The sequence below is a fragment of the Dipodomys spectabilis genome, unplaced genomic scaffold, assembly GCF_019054845.1.
Source record: "Dipodomys spectabilis isolate Male_0828 unplaced genomic scaffold, ASM1905484v1 ptg000147l, whole genome shotgun sequence".
Classification (NCBI taxonomy): domain Eukaryota; kingdom Metazoa; phylum Chordata; class Mammalia; order Rodentia; family Heteromyidae; genus Dipodomys; species Dipodomys spectabilis.
Genome location: NW_024870824.1, coordinates 7,774,147 through 7,797,017, shown reverse-complemented (window position 1 = coordinate 7,797,017; position 22,871 = coordinate 7,774,147). Strand labels below are relative to the sequence as shown.

General features: G+C 43.3%; 3 protein-coding genes and 1 pseudogene across 3 annotated transcripts; all 4 read right to left on the bottom strand.

Annotated features, from left to right (window-relative positions):
- Positions 1 to 438: 438 nt before the first annotated feature.
- On the bottom strand, positions 439 to 2,907 carry LOC122118032 (protocadherin alpha-6-like). The gene has a single exon (XM_042691881.1). The coding sequence runs from the start codon at positions 2,905 to 2,907 to the stop codon at positions 439 to 441; it is 2,469 nt and encodes an 822-aa protein (XP_042547815.1).
- A 4,821-nt stretch (positions 2,908 to 7,728) lies between these two features.
- LOC122118031 (protocadherin alpha-5-like) lies at positions 7,729 to 10,191 on the bottom strand. The gene has a single exon (XM_042691880.1). It carries the CDS (start codon positions 10,189 to 10,191, stop codon positions 7,729 to 7,731), a length of 2,463 nt encoding a protein of 820 aa, XP_042547814.1.
- A 4,371-nt stretch (positions 10,192 to 14,562) lies between these two features.
- LOC122118030 lies at positions 14,563 to 14,892 on the bottom strand (annotated as a pseudogene).
- A 469-nt stretch (positions 14,893 to 15,361) lies between these two features.
- Positions 15,362 to 20,790, bottom strand: LOC122118029 (protocadherin alpha-4-like). The gene is made up of 2 exons (XM_042691879.1): positions 18,346 to 20,790; positions 15,362 to 15,367 (listed from the first exon to the last, which is right to left on the bottom strand). Exons 1-2 carry the CDS (start codon positions 20,785 to 20,787, stop codon positions 15,362 to 15,364), a joined length of 2,448 nt encoding a protein of 815 aa, XP_042547813.1. The 5' UTR covers positions 20,788 to 20,790.
- Between the last annotated feature and the right edge of the window lie 2,081 nt (positions 20,791 to 22,871).

Genomic DNA, 22,871 nt, shown 5'->3' with positions numbered 1-22,871 from the left:
TTGTGAAATGAAAGTGACACTTTCAATATAAAAATACATGAGGTGTGAAATGCGTGAAATAATGCTTACTAATTGAATTTTAAAAATTTTAGAAATGAAAGACTAAGAAATAGAATAAAAAGATGTAAACATATATAGACACCAATGGCAAACACATGTAATACCAGCTACTCAGGAAGCCGAGATCCGAGAAGCCTGGCTTGAAGCCAGCCCAGAAAACAAAGTATCTCCAATTACCTACCAAAAAGCTGAACTGTCGCTGTGGTTCAAGTGACAGAGCACTAGCCTGGAGCAAAAGAGCTTAGGACAGAATCCCTTAGGATGAGCTGCAGGAACAGCACATTAGGGGAAAAAAGATACTAAAGTGAAATCAATTGATTTTAAAACGATAATACACATTATATACACAATAAATTTAAAATGAAAATTAAACATGAATTACTTATATGTATGTAGACTTACTATTGCACAACGATCTTCTTTCAACTCCTGATGGTCTCCTACATCCATCCCCACAGAATGAGGAGGTAGGCTGGGGCTGAAGGCCATGAGGTCGGTCTTGGGCGGGCCCTTCCCAGAGCACACCCTCTGCCTCCTCTGCTGAGAGTAGGACCAGCTCCCCACCGCGCTGGAGCACACCAGCACAGGCTTCCCAGGCGCGCACGCGCCCTCGCTCCGCCCCACAGCCGCCCCAGAGCACCGCAGCGCCACGTACAGCACCAGCGTCAGCACCAGCAGGCTGCACACCGCGCAGATGGCGATGATCAGGTACACGTTCACGTCCACCAGCGTCGCCTCCGAAGCCACGGCGCCCTCCGATGCACGCAAAGACAGCTTGGGCGATTGGCCGCTGTCCACCAGAGACACCAGCACCGTGGCGGTGGCCGTCAGCGCCGGCTCGCCATGGTCCTTCACCAGCACCAACAGGCGCTGCCTCGCGGCGTCCGCCTCGTCCAGCGCGCGCGTGGTGCTGATCTCGCCCGTGTACAGCCCCACGCGGAACGGGCTGCGCGCACCGGCCGCCGCCGGCTGCAGCTCGTACGACAGCCACGCGTTGTAGCCAGAGTCCGCGTCCACCGCGCGCACCTTGGTCACCACGTGGCCAGCGCCCACCGAGCGCCACAGCACTTCGCTGCGCGCGCCGCCGCCGCCGCCGCCGCCGCCGCCGCCGCCGGGAGGCCCCAGCAGCGCAGGCGCATTGTCGTTCTCGTCCAGCACGAACACCTGCAGAGTCACGTTGCTGCCCAGGGCGGGCACGCCAGCGTCGCGCGCGCTCACCTGGAACTGCAGCAGCTCCAGCTCCTCGTGGTCCAGCGGCTGCAGCGCGTACACCTTGCCGCTCTCCGCGTGCACCGACACGTAGCTCGACAGCGCGCGCTCGCCCACCCGCCGCTCCACCAGCGAGTACGACACGCGCGCGTTCTCCTGCGCGTCCGCGTCGCGCGCCCACACCGTGAAGATGTGCGAGCCGGGCGCGTTGTTCTCCTTCACGAACACCGTGTACTCGGCCTGTGCGAACACGGGCGCGTTGTCGTTCACGTCGGCCACCTCCACCGACACGCTGGCGGTGGCCCACAGCGGAGGCGAGCCCCCGTCTCGCGCGGTCACCACCAACTCATAGTCAGAGGTGGTCTCTCGGTCCAGAGCGCTGTCCAGGACCAATGAGTAATAATTTTTGAAGGTGGACACCAGCTTGAAGGGTGTGTCAGGCGTCAGGGAGCAGGTCACCTGCCCATTGTCTCCAGAGTCAGAATCTGACACGCTAATCAGGGCAATGGCGGTTCCCAGTTGAGCGTCCTCTCGAACAGGCAAGGATAAAGACGTCAATGCAATCTGAGGTACATTGTCATTTTTATCTAATACTTTCACTAAAACCGTACAGTGCCCTGCCATCGGAGGGTGTCCTCTGTCTGTTGCATCAACTCGGATTTTGTATAAGGTTTCTTGTTCAAAATCCAGATTCCCTTTAATTACAATTTCTCCTGTTTTCCCATCTATGCTAAACTGGTCCAAAACCATGGGGGAAAGGAGGCTACTAAACGAATATGAAATTGCCCCATTGGTTCCTTCATCACGATCAGAAGCATTCACTCTGATAACCATTGTTCCATTGTCTGCGTTTTCGAATATTCTCACCTCGTATTCAGCCTGTTCAAAACTGGGAGCATTGTCATTCACGTCCAGCACGGTGACCAGCAGTTGAAGAGAGCCCGTGAGCTCAGGTTTCCCTCCATCGGTGGCCATCAGGAGTAGGCTGTGTTCAGGAGCCTCCTCTCTGTCCAAAGATTTTTTCAACCTGAGCCCAATTTGTTTGTTGCCATCGCTGCTTGTTTTCACATCTAGCGCGAAATACTCACTAGAACTGAGTTTATAGGTTAAGGCAGAATTTGATCCAACATCTGTATCTGCTGCGCCCTCTAGTGGAAACAAAGAATCCGGCAGCCTAGATTCATAAATCAGCAATCTTTGCTCCTTCACTGGAAACACAGGCGGGTTGTCGTTAATGTCCTTCACCTCCACCTCCACGTGGAACACCTGCAGCGGCCTGTCCACGATCACCTCCAGGTGCAGGCTGCACTCCGCGCTGCGCCCGCACAGCTCCTCCCGGTCGATCCGACCATTCACAAACAAAATGCCATTCTGCAGATTTACCTCCAGAAGGTCCCCGCCGCCCTTGGACGCCACCCGGAACAGGCGCGGCACCAGCTCTGTCAGCTCCAGCCCCAGGTCCTGCGCGATGCGTCCCACGAAGGTGCCGTGTTTGGCCTCCTCGGGGACGGAGTAGTGGAGCTGGCCGCTCCCTGCCACCCAGGCAGCAAGGAGCAGAAGCCAGAACATGAAGCATCGCCTTCCTAGTCTGCCTTCAGTGGTCAAATCCATATGAAATACCTCCTGTTCTATTTCCATTAGAAGTTTTTTCCGGCATAAAGAAGAAAATATCTTTGATTCCACGTCTGTTAATTCAATCTTTCTGCGTCCGCCATCATTCAGCAGTCTTGGAAGAATGCAGCAAAAAGCTTGTGCTTTGTACACTAGCTAGATGTAAATCCATGGTAGACAGCGACATCATGCGGCTCCAAAGGGTAAGTACTGAATTCATATAACCACTGTACTTTCATCATTCTTTAGTATTTTTTTACCTTACCTTTAGAGTAAATCCTTTTGTGTGTGATTTTCAGAATCCGTGTCACTATGTGTAATTCATTTCATAATTGACAGTAAGTTCCATGGTTATCTACTGCAAACAACTTTCAATCCAATACTTCAAATTTGGTACCAAGTTTAGACATTTCAAATATGATGCAAACTTGTCTTGGAAATTAGAAATGTGACTTATTCTATAAATTTGGCTAAAGCAGAAAATTGCCTATCTGCGTTTATCAGAATTGCTTTGGATAAATGATGTCATTTGAGATTAACAATTTTGTCTTAGTAATTTCAACCTTATAGATGTTGACGTCCATTGTTTCTTTTCTCAGTAAAATGTCATATATGCTTAAGGCTCTTTTCTGTAATAATAGGATAGTAATTTTAGCGCACATTTACAACAATTTTTGAGGTAGATTTTACTATATAGCCCAGGCTACACTCCAGATACTCCTATTGTAGCTTCTCCAGTAATGAGATTACAGAACTATGCTATCATGCCTGAATCTACAAAATTTATTAACTTCTGGATAGTTGATATTAGTCCTCCCACTTCACTTACTTCCCTCCCATATATTAAACACTTTCTGATGGAAATTTTACCCATTTGTGATTTGTTTCTTTGGATTCTTCACTTGTTCTTAAATGACCTTGTCCTGATCTCAGAGCTTCAGCCCCCTATGTGGTTTACCCTTATGTGTTCTCATTCCTCTTCCATGTTCCAAACGAAATCTTTCTGATGTATTCACAACCCACATCTGCATTCCCCCTGTTCTATATTCCTGTCACCTTCACCCCCACATTCTGACTCCTAGATAGAAACATGTAGAATATAAAAACATAAGTACTATAGAAGCATGACTAATAATTAATGCCCTAAATTCAAATATTTGAAATGCACATTTTGGTTCAATGGCACAAACACTGTCATGTCACCAATAGAATTTTTAAATTACTCTTTCTCCTTGCTGACCTTATTCTAAGGTGGGCTGTAATCTGCCTTTTTACATATGTATCTTTATGAGTACAATTTAAATAAAATTTACTAAATATAGAAATGCCAACATATTAGAATCACTTTGAGTGACCTACAAGGAGATCATAACTATTTATTTTCAACTTTTTCCAATATCAAAATTATTTTGCAAACAATAATGTGTATTTCTCCCTTCGCCAATATGACATGTGTCCAAGCTGAGTTTTTTTAATTCTTCTATTTTTATCTGCAAAAGTGGGATAATCGTATCTTAACATAAAGCCCTAATTTCAACTTGACCATCAGTTTATCCTTTATGTTATTATTTGGATTGATTAAAATCCCTCTAAGGAAAAGAAAATCAAGTTACCAATAAAAATTTTCAAACAAAACATTTTACACTCACTTTCTTCCACTATTCTGACATACGTAAAGCCTCACAAATTTTAAAACAAAGCCTTTCTTCTATTAGAAGTTCTGTGTTAAAATAATTCACTTGAGTCTATTTTCTAGGTCTTTCACAGACTTCATATTGTGAGAAAACAAAAAGTTTATTGCTAACAGCCACCAAATATAGAAATTCCTTTGCCTAGAAGAATATAAGGATTCATGAAAGAGATATTGGCAATGTGTTGGTTGAAGGTTTTCTATAGTGGCTGCTTGTCATATAGGCATGGCTAAAGTAAAGCATAGTTCCTTCTTTTTTGTCAGTAATGGGCCTGAACTCTGAGTGCTGTTCCTCAGCTCTTCAGCTCAAGGCTAGTGCTCTATCACTTGAGCCACAGTGCCACTTCTGGCCTTCTCTGCTTATGTGGTGCTGAGGAATCGAACCCAGGGCCTCATGCATGTAAGGCAAGCACTCTACCACTAAGCCATCTTCTCAGCCCCTAGTAAAGCATACTTTCTACCTAAATTTTCTACTGGTAAAAATTAACTAGCTGGGCACCAGTACCTCACGCCTGTAATCCTAGCTACTCAGGAGGCTGAGATCTGAAGATTGCGGTTCAAAGCCAGCTCAGGCAGGGAAGTCCATGAGACTCTTATCTCCAATAAACCACTATTAAACCAGAAGTGATACTGTGGCTCAAGTGGTAGAGTCTCCTTGAGCTGACGAGCTGAGGGATAGTGCCCAAGCCCAGAGTTCAAGCCCCACGACCAACAAAAAAAAAATTAGGGCTGGGAAGGTGGCTCAGTGGTAGAGTGCTTGCCTTGCATGCATGAGGCCCTGGCTTCGATTCCTCAACTCCTCATAAGCAGAAAAGAAAGCCAGAAGTGGCGCTGTGGCTCAAGTGGTAGAGTGATAGCCTTGAGCTGAAGAGCTGAGGGACAGCACCCAGGCCCAGAGTTCAGGCCCCATGACCGGACCCCCCAAAAAAATTAACTAAAAATTAATACTGTATTTTCTTTCCATTGCAGTTCTTCAAATGTTCCCAAAGCTTAATAATGCAATCTAGTTGGTTTGTAGGTTTTTTCAGGTAGAAAATAATAATTATTTTGTAAACAAATAGCCTACATTTTTCTCTATTTTATTTATTGAAATAGTTCAATCAAGTTGTAGAGGAATATAAAGTGGAGGAAACTTGTCTCTATAAATAAAATAACTTCTTCATTCTCCAAAGAAAAAATTATAAACCAGAGAGTTTATATATTGCAAGTGTTTGTGCTTGTCTTGTATTTCTTTTGGACTGATTTAGCTTGGTTGAGACAGGTCTGGAGCTCTTTGTTCTCCTACTTAAATCTCCTGTGTGTTGTGCTTACATCTGTGCACCACACACCCAACCAAGAGGAAAATTTTCTAAACAAATATAGTAAGATTTTTTAAATGAAAAGACTGGACAATTCTTTCTTATCAATATAAGCAATGTTTAAAGGAAAATGTGCAAATTCCAGGAAAATTGATTCTTTCACCAAATTTCAGGGCTAACTTTTTGGGAAAATAAATTATTGCATATCCACACAATGAAAAACTATAGGTGGAGATCAATGGATTGAAAATCTCCCTAAGAATCCATAAAGACCAAGAAATATTACATGAAAAAAATTAAAAGGAATTCAACATCACAATGAAGCATATCCTTGTACAAATAAAAAAGTTAGCCAGGTGCTGGTGGCTCATGCCTATAGTCTTAGCTATTCAGGAGGCTGAGATCTGAGAATCATGATCAGAAACCAGCCCAGTAAAAAAGTTCCCATGAGACTAATCTTCAATTAACCACTCAAAAACTCTAAGTGGAGCTGTGGCTCAAAGTGGTAGAGCACTAGTCTTGACCAAAAAAAGTTCAGGGACAGCGCCCAGGCCCTGAAAGTCCCACAACTGACAAAGGAGACAGAGAGGGAAATGAGTTAAATCAATACTAACATTTGTAAAACATTTCTATGAAAACATTTTTAGAAATAAAAATCTTGAGGTAATCTAAACAAAATTTAGTACATTTGTGGTAGAAGTGGAATGGAAGGCTGGGAATGTGGCTTAGTGGTAGAGTTCTTGCCTAGCATGCATGAAGGAAGCCCTGGGTTTGATTTCTCAGTACTACATAAATGGAAAAAGCCAGAAGTGTTGCTGTGGCTCAAATGGTAGAGTGTTATCCTTGAGCAAAGAAGCTCAGAGAGAGTGTCCAGGCCCTGAGTTCAAGCCCCAGGACTAGCAAAAAAAAGAGTAGAAGTATCAACTGTACTATTTGTGCTGCTAGAATTTTAAATGGTATTCAATAAACAAAACCACTACCTGAACATTTAAAATTAAATTATTAAATGTATCATAAGTATGCAAAAGCAAAGACAAAGTTGAACGGAATCATTACTACACAAATGAGAAGGTAAAAAAGAAAGTAAATTGCTATAGCCAATAAATAATTGAAAGTGAATAGAAAGGGAAAATCGTAATTGATGTATTGGTGTAAAGCATTCAGTGCATTCATAGAGATTTTAATAAGTTTTTTAACCTCTAGGTCTCACAATATCCTCTATAATGTTTTCTAGAGATTAAATAGGATATTGTTATATAAGATTTTATGTCAGCTGTGCGCCGGTGGCTCACGCCTGTAATCCTAGCTAAACCAAGAGGCTGAGATCTTAGGATTGCAGTTCAAAGCCAGCCGGGACAGGAAAGTCCGTGAAACTCTTATCTCCATAAACCACCAGAAAACCGGAAGTGGCGCTGTATTCAAGTTGTAGAGCACTAGCCTTGAGCTGAAGAGCGAAGGGACAGCACCCAAGGCCAGAGTTCAAGCCCCAAGAACAACAACAACAACAAAAAAGATTTTATATCAAAAAAGATTAACTGGTTACTTAATATAACTACAGCCAGGAGTGGTAAAGCCTATCTATAATACCAGTTCCTAAGGAGGTTGAGATACTAAGTCTGGAGTTAAAGAAAAATCAGCCTGGTGCTACATAGTAAGACATATGACACACATGGAAAAGAAAAAGAAAGCATAGTGACTGCAAGATTTTGTGCAAATATGCTATGGCCAATAGGCTAGCTTTTTCAGAACTATGTATTAGGTATTACAGATTATGCATTAGTAAAAATTAAACAACAAATATCTAATAGGAAGCTGCTAAACTATGCATAAATTAATCTTAATTAAATACAGTTAATATATTTAAGGAATTACTATAAAAAATGTAGTACGTTTTGAGAGACTCACGTTGTCTGCAGAAGTAGGACCTTGGGGAAGGCTGGGGCTGAAGGCCATGAGGTCGGTCTTGGGCGGGCCCTCCCCAGAGCACACCCTCTGCCTCCTCTGCTGAGAGTAGGACCAGCTCCCCACCGCGCTGGAGCACACCAGCACAGGCTTCCCAGGCGCGCACGCGCCCTCGCTCCGCCCCACAGCCGCCCCAGAGCACCGCAGCGCCACGTACAGCACCAGCGTCAGCACCAGCAGGCTGCACACCGCGCAGATGGCGATGATCAGGTACACGTTCACGTCCACCAGCGTCGCCTCCGAAGCCACGGCGCCCTCCGATGCACGCAAAGACAGCTTGGGCGATTGGCCGCTGTCCACCAGAGACACCAGCACCGTGGCGGTGGCCGTCAGCGCCGGCTCGCCATGGTCCTTCACCAGCACCAACAGGCGCTGCCTCGCGGCGTCCGCCTCGTCCAGCGCGCGCGTGGTGCTGATCTCGCCCGTGTACAGCCCCACGCGGAACGGGCTGCGCGCACCGGCCGCCGCCGGCTGCAGCTCGTACGACAGCCACGCGTTGTAGCCAGAGTCCGCGTCCACCGCGCGCACCTTGGTCACCACGTGGCCAGCGCCCACCGAGCGCCACAGCACTTCGCTGCGCGCGCCGCCGCCGCCGCCGCCGCCGCCGCCGCCGCCGCCGCCGCCGCCGCCGCCGCCGCCGCCGCCGCCGCCGCCGGGAGGCCCCAGCAGCGCAGGCGCATTGTCGTTCTCGTCCAGCACGAACACCTGCAGAGTCACGTTGCTGCCCAGGGCGGGCACGCCAGCGTCGCGCGCGCTCACCTGGAACTGCAGCAGCTCCAGCTCCTCGTGGTCCAGCGGCTGCAGCGCGTACACCTTGCCGCTCTCCGCGTGCACCGACACGTAGCTCGACAGCGCGCGCTCGCCCACCCGCCGCTCCACCAGCGAGTACGACACGCGCGCGTTCTCCTGCGCGTCCGCGTCGCGCGCCCACACCGTGAAGATGTGCGAGCCGGGCGCGTTGTTCTCCTTCACGAACACCGTGTACTCGGCCTGTGCGAACACGGGCGCGTTGTCGTTCACGTCGGCCACCTCCACCGACACGCTGGCGGTGGCCCACAGCGGAGGCGAGCCCCCGTCACGCGCGGTCACCACCAACTCATACTCAGAGGTGGTCTCTCGGTCCAGGGCGCTCTCCAGCACTAATGAATAGTAATTCTTGAAAGTAGACACCAGCTTGAAAGGGTTGTGGGGTGTTAGGGAGCAGGTCACTTGCCCATTAGCACCTGAGTCGCGGTCAGACACACTGATCAAAGCAATGACAGTGCCTAGGGGAGCATCTTCTTTGATTGGCAAAAATAGGGAAGTTATGGCCATCTCAGGGGCATTATCATTCACATCCACAAGTTTCACTGTAACTTTGCAATGACCACTTAATGGGAATGGATTTCTATCCAAAGCATCAATGTAAATTTCATATAACTTTCGGTCTTCATAATCCAGTTCTCCCTTAACCTTTATTTCACCACTGGTGGAATTGATTATAAATTTAGATTTTACATCATCAAGAACAAGATTACTGAAGAAATATACTATTTCTTTATTAATGCCTTCATCTGCATCTGATGCATTCACTTTAACTACTAATGTCTCTCTTGGTGTATTTTCCAACAATCTGACGTTATAAGTGGACTTCTCAAATACAGGGGCATTATCATTTGCATCCAAAACACTGATCAATAATTGAACTGTACCTGTTAATTCAGGTTTTCCTCCATCAATTGCAACCATTAATAAATGATGCTCTCGAGTTTCTTCTCTGTCTAACGATTTCTTCAAAACTAGCTCTAAAATGTTTGTTTCTTCTTCGTTTCTTTTAACATCCAAGTCAAAATACTCATTAGGACTGACCTTGTATCTCAGTTCTGCGTTTGCTCCCACATCCAAATCAGACGCGCCCTCTACTGGAAATCGCGATTCTGGCATTCTTGACTCTAAAATAAATAACGTTTGTTCTGGCCGAGAGAATCTAGGAGGGTTATCATTAATATCCTTCACTTCCACCTCCACGTGGAACACCTGCAGCGGCCTGTCCACGATCACCTCCAGGTGCAGGCTGCACTCCGCGCTGCGCCCGCACAGCTCCTCCCGGTCGATCCGACCATTCACAAACAAAATGCCATTCTGCAGATTTACCTCCAGAAGGTCCCCGCGGCCCTTGGACGCCACCCGGAACAGGCGCGGCACCAGCTCCGTCAGCTCCAGCCCCAGGTCCTGCGCGATGCGGCCCACGAAGGTGCCGTGTTTGGCCTCCTCGGGGACCGAGTAGTGGAGCTGGCCGCTCCCTGCCTCCCAGATTGCGGGGAGCAGAAGCCAGAGCAGCAGACACCGGAATCCCGGACTTTTTCTCTGGGAATATAGCATCGCAGTCTTGTTCCCCCTCTCTAATCTCTATTGCATCAACGCAATATAGCCTCACAAAACGGAATTCCAAACTATATCTGCTTTGGAGCTTCTGTGACAGCAGAAAAATGGAAGATCCTTCCCCTTTCTAAGTACAATGTAGTCACTGCCTCTTTCCCATAGTGGAGGGAGTGAAAACCGCGCGGTGTCTAGCGACATCATGTGGATGAACGCGTAAGTATTTTTCTTTTTCTTTGTTTTATTTACCTCATATTAGTGAGTTACATCTCAAATATCCAGTCAATCAAAATATCTTTAAATTAAAGTGAATCATGCTGAATACATAGATTAAAGCATTACAAAATGATGCATGTGCAGTTACAACACCCCAGTGCTTATTGTGTATTAATGTTTTATTTATAGAGGATTTTACAAATCTGATCAAAAGAAGTTTTAATAGTTATAGCTTTTTCTTTCTCTACTTAGTCTTAATGAATTTCTGTTCAATGGAGAAAAAGTGATAGTGTCCATTAATATGCTTTTCCTGTTATGGAAAAAAAATCTCATGTTATTACTTTATGAGAAAAGACTTGACATTTGACTCATATTTACATGTTAAGTTGTATTTTCTTTTTGAATTATCACTTATATTTTTCTTTCAAAAATCAACTCTAAACTTGAACAATACTTTATCAGCATATATGTTCTCTAAGTCTGAGTTTCATTGAAAACCCCAGAAGAATAAATTTTTTCCTTGAATTTTTGCATGCCATTCTATAATTCAGATATTACAGATTACTTTCTTGAGTAATCAAGTTCCTTAGTCTCTTCTCTAAAAATACTCATTCATCTTTAAACACAACTCTTGTATAAACAGAACTTCTTTTAGTAGAATGATTTTTTTTGTAGTGCCAGGTATTGAATGCAGGGTTACGTGCATTTAAATAGACAGTCTAGCACTAAGCAACATGTGTAGTCTGAAAATGAATTAGATCGTGGAAACGATGTAATGTTTTAAGGTGACACTTAAGTTCCTGAAATAATTCAGTAAAATTTCAGAAGCAAGTATAATTTAATTTGCATGAGGGTATCAGTGTCCTTCATTTTTATCAAGTACAAGTAGGAAAGCTGAATTTCTCCTCTGTAGAAAACCATACAGATCTACTAGAGTATAGGGAGATAAAAGGAAAATTTGAAGCAATTTTGTAAATCTTCACAAAAAGAATTTGTGCTGCTATGCCAACTGACCTCTCAAAAGCTAAGGTGGAAATTAATTTATCCTATTGTGTGCATATAATATACATCATAGTATTGCTTGTAGAATAATTCAGAAAAGAAAGAAAAACTGAAGAATTGTGATAAAATATAGTATATTTCAGTTTAGGTATGAGGATTACGCTAACATACTGCTGAGAAAATAAAAAATAAACAATCTTCCATAGAAGTATATTAGTTTTGTAAGTGTCAAATGAGCTTATTTAGTGGAAAAGGGCAAGAAACTAAAATAAAGTATGTAATCTGGGGCAAGTTTTGTTATGTATCTGGACTACACTTAATTAATCAGTTCCAGAAGAAAACACATGGAAATGATCATTTCTCAGATTTTGTCCAGTATTAGAATCCTAGGTAAACTGGAGGGTTTCCTCTTTTTTCTTTTTTTTTAGGGTTTTTTATTTCTCTAATATTTTATTGTAATTATATTGTTATTATAAATGTGATGTACGGAGGGGTTACAGTTATGTAAGGCAGGTAATGAGAACTTTTTTTGGACAATGTCACCCATTCACTTGGATTCCCGAATGGATTTTCATAGTTAGTATCCCAGGTTTAAAAAGATAAAATAACTAATGGGCAAACACACCTGTGATGGGTTGGTTCTTAGTGGAGAAGAGAAAGAAGCAGGTTTTAAAATAAAATACAAATTTTCATTTAAGTTGATCTATGAAACACAATGAGGGTATTGAATAGGAGCAACAACAATGAAATATCATGAAGATTTTTAATTATACATAGTACTTAAGAAAAAAGGAAAGTCACAGTATCTATTTCAACTCAAGATTTCTAATTAACTCCCTAAATCCATTTAGAAGTTTATTCTTCTTCCTCTGAAAGGAGATACATCATCCAGACCAACCACAGGTTTTCATGCACAATGTCCATAATTCAATCCAAAATTATCAAACAACCAAAAAAAAAAAGATCATGGAGAAAACATAAAACAAGAGAGTGTGATAGAGGGAGCAAGATTGCTTAGAATACAGTGTAAACATGTGGTGATATAACAGTGAAATTTCCTTCCTGTATAACATATACAGTAATAAGAGAGCAATATACACACCAATGATTCTGTTTTTAAAGTGATGAAACAAATCACAAATAATTGTGATTCATTTTTTGAACTACATACACAGTGAACAATTTAATATACATAGACACACATACACACACATAATCCATAGCCTATTTTTAAATGAAAAGAAAATTCTAAAACTGAAAAGGCCAGAATTGCAGTTAAGAATTCAGTTGATGATTTGGGTAGTAGACTGGTTAAGAAGAGAGAATTAGTAAAGTAAACCAGGGAGCAGAAAAACATATGCACCACGCAACAAAGGGAAAAGTTGATTTTAAAGCTGAAATACTGTGTGAAAAGATAGATGATATGGTGAAAATACTTAATAAATATGTGCTTTGAGTAACAGAAGAGAAAGAGATGAAATATGGTACTGAAGCAATATTTGAAGGTAGACTGCTAATTTTGTCTTAGGAAATTGTAAAAAAAAAAAAAAAAAAGGAAAGAAAACTGCAAGCAAGGTAAACTAAAATTTGTCATGTAATAATGCTGCTAAAATCAAAAATATATAAAAGTAGATAGGGAAAATAGAACATAATATCTAAATAATAAACTTGATAACCATCTTCTCAAAGGCTATGGAAAGAAATCTTCAATATGCTAGAAAAAAAATAACATCTAATATAGAATTCAGTCCTCAACAAACTATTTCACAAAAGGATAGTGAAATACAAACTTGTCCAAATATCTTTTTCACAAGAGGAATGATTCCAGAAAGAAACATCAACATTTATGGGTGTGAATTATACAAGACAATAATAAATAATGCTCGTGTACCTAGAACATATGTATAATCAAAAGGCCTATCAAAAAGGAATGATATTGATTGAGATGCATTGTACTGATAAACTGGCATCTTGAATTGAATCTTCTTTGAAAAACTAAAGATAAGTAGTTTTTGAGTAGTTTTGGGAGGTCAGTCGTGGGGCTTGTACTTTGGACCAGGGTACTGTCCCTCAGCTCTTCAGCTCAATGCTAGCGCTCTATCACTTGAGCCACAGCACCCACTTCCGGCTTTTTCTGCTTATGTGGTGCTGAGGAATGGAACCCAGGACCTCATGCATGCAAGGCAAGCATTCTACCACTGAGCCACCTTCCCAACTCCTAAAGATAATTTTTTAAAGCATATCAGTAACAGAAAGTGAGGGGTACATAAAAGTTGTTACTCAAGGTCCTAGCACTGTTTTGACTTGTAAAACTATTTATTTAAATTAGGTTTTTAACAAGTCAAGACTGTAGTTGAGCCGGTGACTCATGCCTGTTATCCTAGCTACTCAAGGGGCTGAGATCTGAGGATCACAGTTCAAGTCTGTGAGACTCTTATCTCCAATTATCCACAAGAAAACCAGAAGTGGCACCTGTGGCTCAAGTGATAGAGCACACTGGGCTGGGAAGGTGGCTCAGTGGTAGAGTGCTTGCCTTGCAAGCCGGAGGCCCTGGGTTCCATTCCTCAGCACCACATAAGCAAAAAGAAAAAAGCCGGAAGTGGCCCTGTGGCTCAAGTGGTAGAGCGCTAGCCTTGAGCTGAAGAGCTGAGGGACAGCGCCAGGCCCAGAGTTCAGGCCCCATGACTGGACCAACAAAAACAAAAAAACAAAAACAAAAAAACAAGGATGGTGACATCAGCAAGATTGTGTTACATGTATGATCAGATTATCCTTTTCTAAGATGCCAAATCAACAAAAATATACAGAAAAGTTTCCATTATGAGAAGTCTAGAACTGAAGTAAAAGGCTCCAGATTTGTTTAAAAAAAAAAAACTTTCCATATCAAGTGTGGTGAGAAAATTCAGAGCACCTTCTTTTAAATTGTCTTTTTAAACTGTCATTATTTATTTCTTAGTTTTTGAGAATGTCCTTACCTTGACAATATAGCAAACAAATTTCAACTCTGATTGTATGCAAAAGAACAGAAGATGATCTGCTTCGCAATTAACTTTATAGTTCAATTGCATACAGTCAAAACGCTAAGTGAAAAAGTTACCTAAAGCTACAGCTATTAAATACTAAAAAAAATTAATAGTTTATTATAATGTATTTTCTTTAACAACCTAGGAGTTTTGCAGCCATCATAAGTTCCAGTGAAATTTCAGGTGTAACTGGAAATTCAGAAATCCATAGAGCTGTTAGTGTAGCGAACCTTGTAGGTAAAATTCATTCACACTTTTGATAGTACATGTGAAGGGATCTCTCTAAAATTGACCTCATTTGTTTTATTCTCAGTAAACTCTGACCCATGCCACTCAACATGGCCTTTATTATTTCTGATGTTAATGCATGCTCTCTGTTTACAATAAATCTGTGACCATCAGAAGATATTACCTTGACATACAAGGCATCAGAGCCTTCACAGCCACCACAGGTTTTCTCCATCCATTATGGTTTTATACAATTTTACTTTGGTTCCACGGGAACTTTAGTAGTTTCTTGCCAATCCCGCTGCTAATGCAGCCACTGCAGCAGTTTTCCCCAGCATACCACCACAGCCCCTGCACCAGGGCCGCCCCGCCCCTACCCCCAGCTGCTTGCCTCCTTGCATTCTTAAACAAGTCGAAGGAATTACTTCCGACAGGTCACCAGCATCAGAGCACCTTCTTCCCACAGTCTTTTTTTTTTTTTTTTTTTTTTAACAATCCTGTGCTCTATCAAGATTAAACGGCCAATTTCTAACTTCTCCCTTGGCCAGGAACCAGAAAAGTTGAGAGCACATCCTGACTTTTCAAAATAAGAGCCACTCCCTAAGGAACCAGTTTCAGTGTCACTTTTTAACATGTTAATGAAGCCCAACACATTCTAGGCAACTTAGAGCAGCATACACACACACAAGAGTCTAGATGGTATGCTAGTGCTGCAAATGAACAAAAGTCAACATACATAGATTTAACTGCTTTGGAATATAACATCAGATATCCAATGTTGTGGAGTCTAAGTGGTAGTAAAGGTCTCTGTTCTGTATCATCTAAATCAGCACATAGAGAGGACCCAGCAAATTCTAGATGCTTAGGGACCACTTAGAACAAAAGGACTGTGCAGATGCTATTTTTCTAGAGTATCCATGGTACAGTAGACAGACTCCAAAGGGATCAGGGATTCCTAGATACTGGGGAAAAACACTAGTAAGTCCCTTCACCTAGAAATATATAGAAAAGTTCAAATAAAAATCATCCAAGAGAAGGTTTGAAAGGACCCAGAATCTCTACTCAGATTAATTGATGAAAGTTCTTTTCCTAACAAAGCCAAGCCAGGAAGACTGGAAGAGATAGTACCGAGAAATATTACAATACTAACAAGAAATAACAAAAATAAGAAAACAAGGGGGACTTAACCCTTTAATCCTAGCTACTCAGAAGGTTGAGATCTGAGAAATGCAGTTCAAAACCAGCCAAGGCAAGAAAGACTCTGAGATTCTTTTTTTGTTTGAGTTTTTTTTAACTTTTTTTTTTTTGTCTTTTCTTTTTTGGTACTGGGGATCGAACCCAGGACGTTGCACTTGCTAGGCAAGCGCTTTGCCACTGAGCTACATCCCAGCCCGACTCTGAGATTCTTATCTTCAATTAACCACCAAAAGGCTAGAAGTGGAGCTGTGTGTAGCTCAAATAATGTAGCAGTAGCCTGAGCAAATAAAGCTCAGAGACTGTGTGCAGGCCCTGAATTCAAGCCCCAGGACTGGCACAGAGAGACAGAGACAGAGACAGAGAGAGGGAGACAGAGACAGACAGACAGAGATAGAGACAGAACAGGCACAATCAAAACAATTTTTGAAATCTCTATAAGTCAGATATAAAGGAATGGAGCATATTAATTAGATGACAAAGTATTCAAACAAATCATAATAAAGATGCTCAATGAGCTCAGGAAAATACAGCATGAACAAAAAATAATCTCAGCAACAGGAAAAGTTTTATAAACAATTAAGCAAGCTAGGCCCTGGTGGCTCTCACCATCCTAACTACTCAGGAAGCTGCCATCAGAGGATCATGGTTTTAAGCCAGGCTAAGCAGAATCTCTTTTATATCTAATTAACCACCAAAAAAACCACAAGTGGAGGTGTGGCTCAAGTGGTAAAGCACTAGCCCTGAGCAAAAAGCTCAGAGATAGCACAAAGGCCCTAAGTTCAAGTTCTAAACAAAGGCTAATAACCACCTAGAAAGTAGTTCAACCTCATCAAAGTGAGAAAATATGAAATGAATTTAAAATAAGATAAAAAACATTCCATTTCATGATTGAAATGAAAATAATTGAAAAATGTATTGATTATCTGAAGCAGCAGGGATTCATTCATATATACAACTAATACAAACATTCATAAAGGAAAAGTTTGTCATTATCATCTACTAAAATCAAAGCCAAAAATACATATTCCGTAATTCACTAGCCCAACTACCAGAAAAATACTTAGAAGAAGTGTGCATGTACCAGTGCCGGTGGCTCAAGCCTGAATCCTAGCTACTCAGGAGGCTGAGATCTAAGGATTCAAGTTCAAAGCCAGCCCTGGCTAGGCTGGGATTCAAGTTCAAATCCAGCCCTGGCAGGAAAGTCTGTGAGACTCATCTCCAATTAACCACCAGAAAATCGGAAGTGGTGCTGTGGCTCAAGTGGTAGCTCACTCTCCTTGACCTTAAGAGCTGCAGGACAGCACCCAGGCCCAGAGTTCAAGCCCCATGACTGACAAAAGAAAATAAATATGCATGAATGACTCCAAAGAAAGGTACAAAATACTTATAAACAGCATCATAGACATTCAAAAACCCAATACAAATTCCTCAACTATGTACTAGATCATAGCATGCTTATGAAATAGCCCTAGATGTGAAACAAAATGAATGACCACCACATGTAAAAATGGAGGATGGTTTCAAAAGTAATGATGAATAACAAAGGCAAAGGACACAAACACTGTGTAATTTTATGTAGGGGTTCAGGAAACATGTATTAATTGTAAACATCAAGTGTGAGATTATATATTAAAGAAAATAAGGGAAAGTAACTTAGGGTCATGTGAGTAGCATAAGGAATGAAGATGGGTAGTTGGCATGGTAAAGTGGTATTACTTTTTACCATATTCATGTATGTTTTTAGGTAAATATATGTGAAACTTTTTCCTAAACTTTGATTTCATATGGTAAAGACAGTCAAAAGGAAATGTATTAGAAGCTACAAATATATGTGTGTTGATAACAAAGAACGAAAGAAGGCAATATACACTGCTTTGATATCTTCTAATACCAAAGGAATATAGACAGCTGTCACTACGTTGCCAGTCTAGTGTCAACCTAATGCTCTCAAATGAATATCCTACCTCAGTTTCCCAGTTACCTCTCAACTTCAAAAGACATTAATTAAATAGTGCTGTGGCTCAAGTGGTAGAGCACTAAACTTGAGCTGAAGAGCTAAGGCACAACACCCAGGCCCAGAGTTCAAGCCCACGACCAACAAAAACAACAACAACAACAAACAAGCAATAAACAAGAATATATAAATGGGAGGGGAGAAAACCAAGGAAGAGGAATCTAACAGTGACCAGGCAACACTAATTGAGATCATAAACTGAAATTCACTTTTAATATATCTCCAAACGAGGGCTGGGAAGATGGCTCAGTGGTAGAGTGCTTGCCTTGCCTGCATGAGGCCCTGGGTTCGATTCCTCGGCACCACATAAGCAGTAAAAGCCAGAAGTGGGGCTGTGGTTCAAGAAGTAGAGCACTAAGCCTTGAGCTGAAGAGTTCAGGGACAACACCCAGGCCCAGACTTCAGGGCTCACAACGGACAAAAAATAAAAAATGAAAAGATATTTGCAAAGGAACAGAACCACAAAAGCATAAATACAAGGATGTTGTTTAAAGAAAAATTACTCACTTTGACGGAGAAATCTGGTTCGCCAGCCACTTGCTCCGCTTTATCAGGGTTAACTGGACAGGGTGGAAGGCTGGGGCTGAAGGCCATGAGATCCGTATTGGATGGAACCACTGCTGAGCACACCCTCTGCCTCCTCTGCTGGGAGTAAGTCAAACTCCCCACCGCGCTGGAGCACACCAGCACAGGCTTCCCAGGCGCGCACGCGCCCTCGCTCCGCCCCACAGCCGCCCCAGAGCACCGCAGCGCCACGTACAGCACCAGCGTCAGCACCAGCAGGCTGCACACCGCGCAGATGGCGATGATCAGGTACACGTTCACGTCCACCAGCGTCGCCTCCGAAGCCACGGCGCCCTCCGATGCACGCAAAGACAGCTTGGGCGATTGGCCGCTGTCCACCAGAGACACCAGCACCGTGGCGGTGGCCGTCAGCGCCGGCTCGCCATGGTCCTTCACCAGCACCAACAGGCGCTGCCTCGCGGCGTCCGCCTCGTCCAGCGCGCGCGTGGTGCTGATCTCGCCCGTGTACAGCCCCACGCGGAACGGGCTGCGCGCACCGGCCGCCGCCGGCTGCAGCTCATACGACAGCCACGCGTTGTAGCCAGAGTCCGCGTCCACCGCGCGCACCTTGGTCACCACGTGGCCAGCGCCCACCGAGCGCCACAGCACTTCGCTGCGCGCGCCGCCGCCGCCGCCGCCGCCGCCGCCGGGAGGCCCCAGCAGCGCAGGCGCATTGTCGTTCTCGTCCAGCACGAACACCTGCAGAGTCACGTTGCTGCCCAGGGCGGGCACGCCAGCGTCGCGCGCGCTCACCTGGAACTGCAGCAGCTCCAGCTCCTCGTGGTCCAGCGGCTGCAGCGCGTACACCTTGCCGCTCTCCGCGTGCACCGACACGTAGCTCGACAGCGCGCGCTCGCCCACCCGCCGCTCCACCAGCGAGTACGACACGCGCGCGTTCTCCTGCGCGTCCGCGTCGCGCGCCCACACCGTGAAGATGTGCGAGCCGGGCGCGTTGTTCTCCTTCACGAACACCGTGTACTCGGCCTGTGCGAACACGGGCGCGTTGTCGTTCACGTCGGCCACCTCCACCGACACGCTGGCGGTGGCCCACAGCGGAGGCGAGCCCCCGTCACGCGCGGTCACCACCACCTTATACTCAGAGGTGGTCTCTCGGTCCAGGTCGCTGTCTAGCACCAATGAATAGTAATTCTTGAAAGTGGACACCAGCTTGAAGGGTGTGTCAGGAATCAGGGAGCAGGTCACCTGCCCATTGGCTCCTGAATCCTGGTCTGATACGCTGATCAAGGCTATGACAGTGCCCAAAGGAGCGTTCTCTTTAATCGGAAGTGAGAGAGACTTGAATTCCAAATCTGGGATATTGTCATTGATGTCCTGTACTTTTACAATAACTCTACAATGGCCAGATAGTGGGAGCTGTCCTTTGTCTGTGCCCTCCACTAGAATTTCGTAGGATTTGCATTCTTCAAAGTCAATATAGCCATTTACAATAATTTGTCCTGTGATTGGGTCTATGTAGAACCTGTTTTTCACATTTGGTGAAACATCAGTTGAAAATGAATAAACAACGTCTCCATTCAAGCCTTCGTCTAAGTCAGAAGCATTCACTTTAATTACCAATGTTCCATTTGGAACGTTTTCTGGCAGTTTCACCGTATACAGCGGTCTGTCGAAAACCGGAGCATTGTCATTGGCATCCAGTACTGTGATGTGTAATTGAACGGTGCCAGTCAGCTCAGGTTTTCCTCCGTCAGTGGCAGTGAGTACTATAGAAATCTCCGGCGTTTCTTCTCGGTCTAAAAATTTCCTTAATACAAGCCCAAGACCTTTTACCTGGTCATCATTTGATGGTTTTTCCAACGAAAAATATTCATTGGGGCTCAGTCTGTAAGTAAGCAGAGCATTGGCTCCGATGTCTGCATCCGACGCGCCCTCTAGTGGAAACCGAGAGTCAAGCAGCCTGGATTCGGGAATAAACAGATTCTTTTGTGTCGCAGGGAACACAGGCGCGTTGTCGTTAATGTCCTTCACCTCCACCTCCACGTGGAACACCTGCAGCGGCCTGTCCACGATCACCTCCAGGTGCAGGCTGCACTCCGCGCTGCGCCCGCACAGCTCCTCCCGGTCGATCCGACCATTCACAAACAAAATGCCATTCTGCAGATTTACCTCCAGAAGGTCCCCGCGGCCCTTGGACGCCACCCGGAACAGGCGCGGCACCAGCTCCGTCAGCTCCAGCCCCAGGTCCTGCGCGATGCGGCCCACGAAGGTGCCGTGTTTGGCCTCCTCGGAGACCGAGTAATGGAGCTGGCTGCTTCCTGCCTCCAAGAATGCAAAAAGGAGAACCGAGAGCAGCAGGCGCTGGGATTCCTGGCCATTTGCCCAGGAAAATTCCATCTCAAGTGCACTGTACCTTTTTTTAAAACTTAGGATCTTGTCTCAGAGTTAGTAGAAATCATCTGATCAGTCAGTCCAGTGCTACTACATCCTTCATTTTTCAGTCGTCCGATGGAGGATACAGCTTCCAGTAAGAATGGAAGGATTTTTTTTTCCCTCTCTCTGTTCTCTTCTTTGAGTTCTATTTTGTGGTAAAGTGCGACATCATGTGGCTCAAACCTGTAAGTATTTTTGTTTCCAAAATCCACACTACTAGAATTCTTGTTTTTCCAGCTTCAATATGTGTTTTATATCTTGCTGAATAATATTATATTTTTTACCACAAAGGTATGCATATTATGATCCTTAGTTTTAACAAAGCACCAACTGTTGGAAATCCTCTTTTTCATGTAATTTTTAAGTAGAGATAACCACTTGTGGTTAATATACAAATATGCAATTGCAGTGTGTTGATTAGGAAAATCATGATTGATTTTGTGTGGGCCTTACAATACTAGGGGTTGTTATTAATGATTACATCCTGTTCTTCGTTGGAATCATATTATTGGTACTGGATCTTAAGAAAAACAATACCTAGAAAACATCTGATTCCAAGAACATGCTATTGAAATAGAAACTTGAAAAGTGTTGTTAAAAGAAATTAAGAACATTATACTAATTTAATTGCATGTCTTTCTTGAATTATCTTAGGGCTGAATGTGCAAGGAAGCTTAATAAGGAAATGTGAACTTGTAAGAAACAACTTATGTGGAAAAGTGTTTCAAACCTTTTTATTCCATAAGCAGAAATAGTATTACAATATATTACTTTCATCCTCTATAAACTCCACCCTGTTCTCTAGTGTCTAAGATGTCTTGCTTTCTATTTTCTCTTCTTGTGCTCAGATATCTTGGTAAAACAGGATAATTTCCTACTTCAAAGCACATTTTTTTTCACTAAACATTTAAATTTCCAGCCTGGCACTGGTGGCTCACGCCTGTAATCCTAGCTACTCAGGAGGCTGAGATCTGAGGATCACGGTTCAAAGCCAGCCCGGGCAGGAGAGACCGTGAGACTCCTATCTCCAATAAACCACCAGAGAACCGGAAGTGGTGCTGTAGCTCAAGTGGTAGAGCGCTCGCCTTGAGCTGAAGAGCTGAGGGACAGCGCCCAGGCCCAGAGTTCAAGTCCCACGACCGACAAAAAAAAAAAAAAGAAAGAAAACATTTAAATTTCCCCATTAATTGAATTCTTTGCAAACCAAATCTTCCAGTTTATAACAATTTTAAAGCTCTTTGATCCATGAGGAATTTTATGAAGAAACGAGTTTAACAGGCCTTTCCCCCATGCCACAACACCAGATTGAGTCACTTGTGACCTTTATTACTTTAATTTCTCTCCTGCTAATAATTGAATATGTATTCCTGTTTTGAAAGAAAAACTTTTAAAGATAAATTTTGTATTCTAGTAGCTAAATAGCTCATAATACTTACCTATTACATTTTTATCCTGTGATATTCTTTGCCTCATAAAATTGTGTTAATTTAAGTTGATCATATAGATAGTTAGAATATGCTTTACCATCTCTGTAATTGTTCTAGAAATGTAAAAACATTCCAAAGACAATGCCCTAATTAAAATGGATTTCAGTTTCCATGTTTAAAAAATTTTAAGACTTTACCTTAATTTGCACATCATTTTTTGACATCTTTGGAAGTTTTTTTTTTGGTGGTGGTGGTAGTGGGGCTTGAACTCTGGGCCTGAGCACTTTCCCTCAGCTCTTCAGCTCAAGGCGAGCACTCTACCACTTGAGCTACAGTGCCACTTCCCATTTTTGACATCTTTGAATCATTCTGAGTCTATTCTGCTGAATGGAGATGTCCAAAAAAATTCAGTACAATATGTATTACCTACTAAACTTAATATGGGTGGGAAGAGTTGTGAAAGCCATTTTCAAACTCTTTTTGCCTCTAAAATCCTTACTTTTTTCCTAACTATGTCTCTAGCACAAAAAAAATCCTGTGAAAATAGTTTCAAGCTCCCCCCCTATAAAGAGACACACACATGAAGATTTAATTTCTGGATAAAGAAAGAAAAGAAAGTAC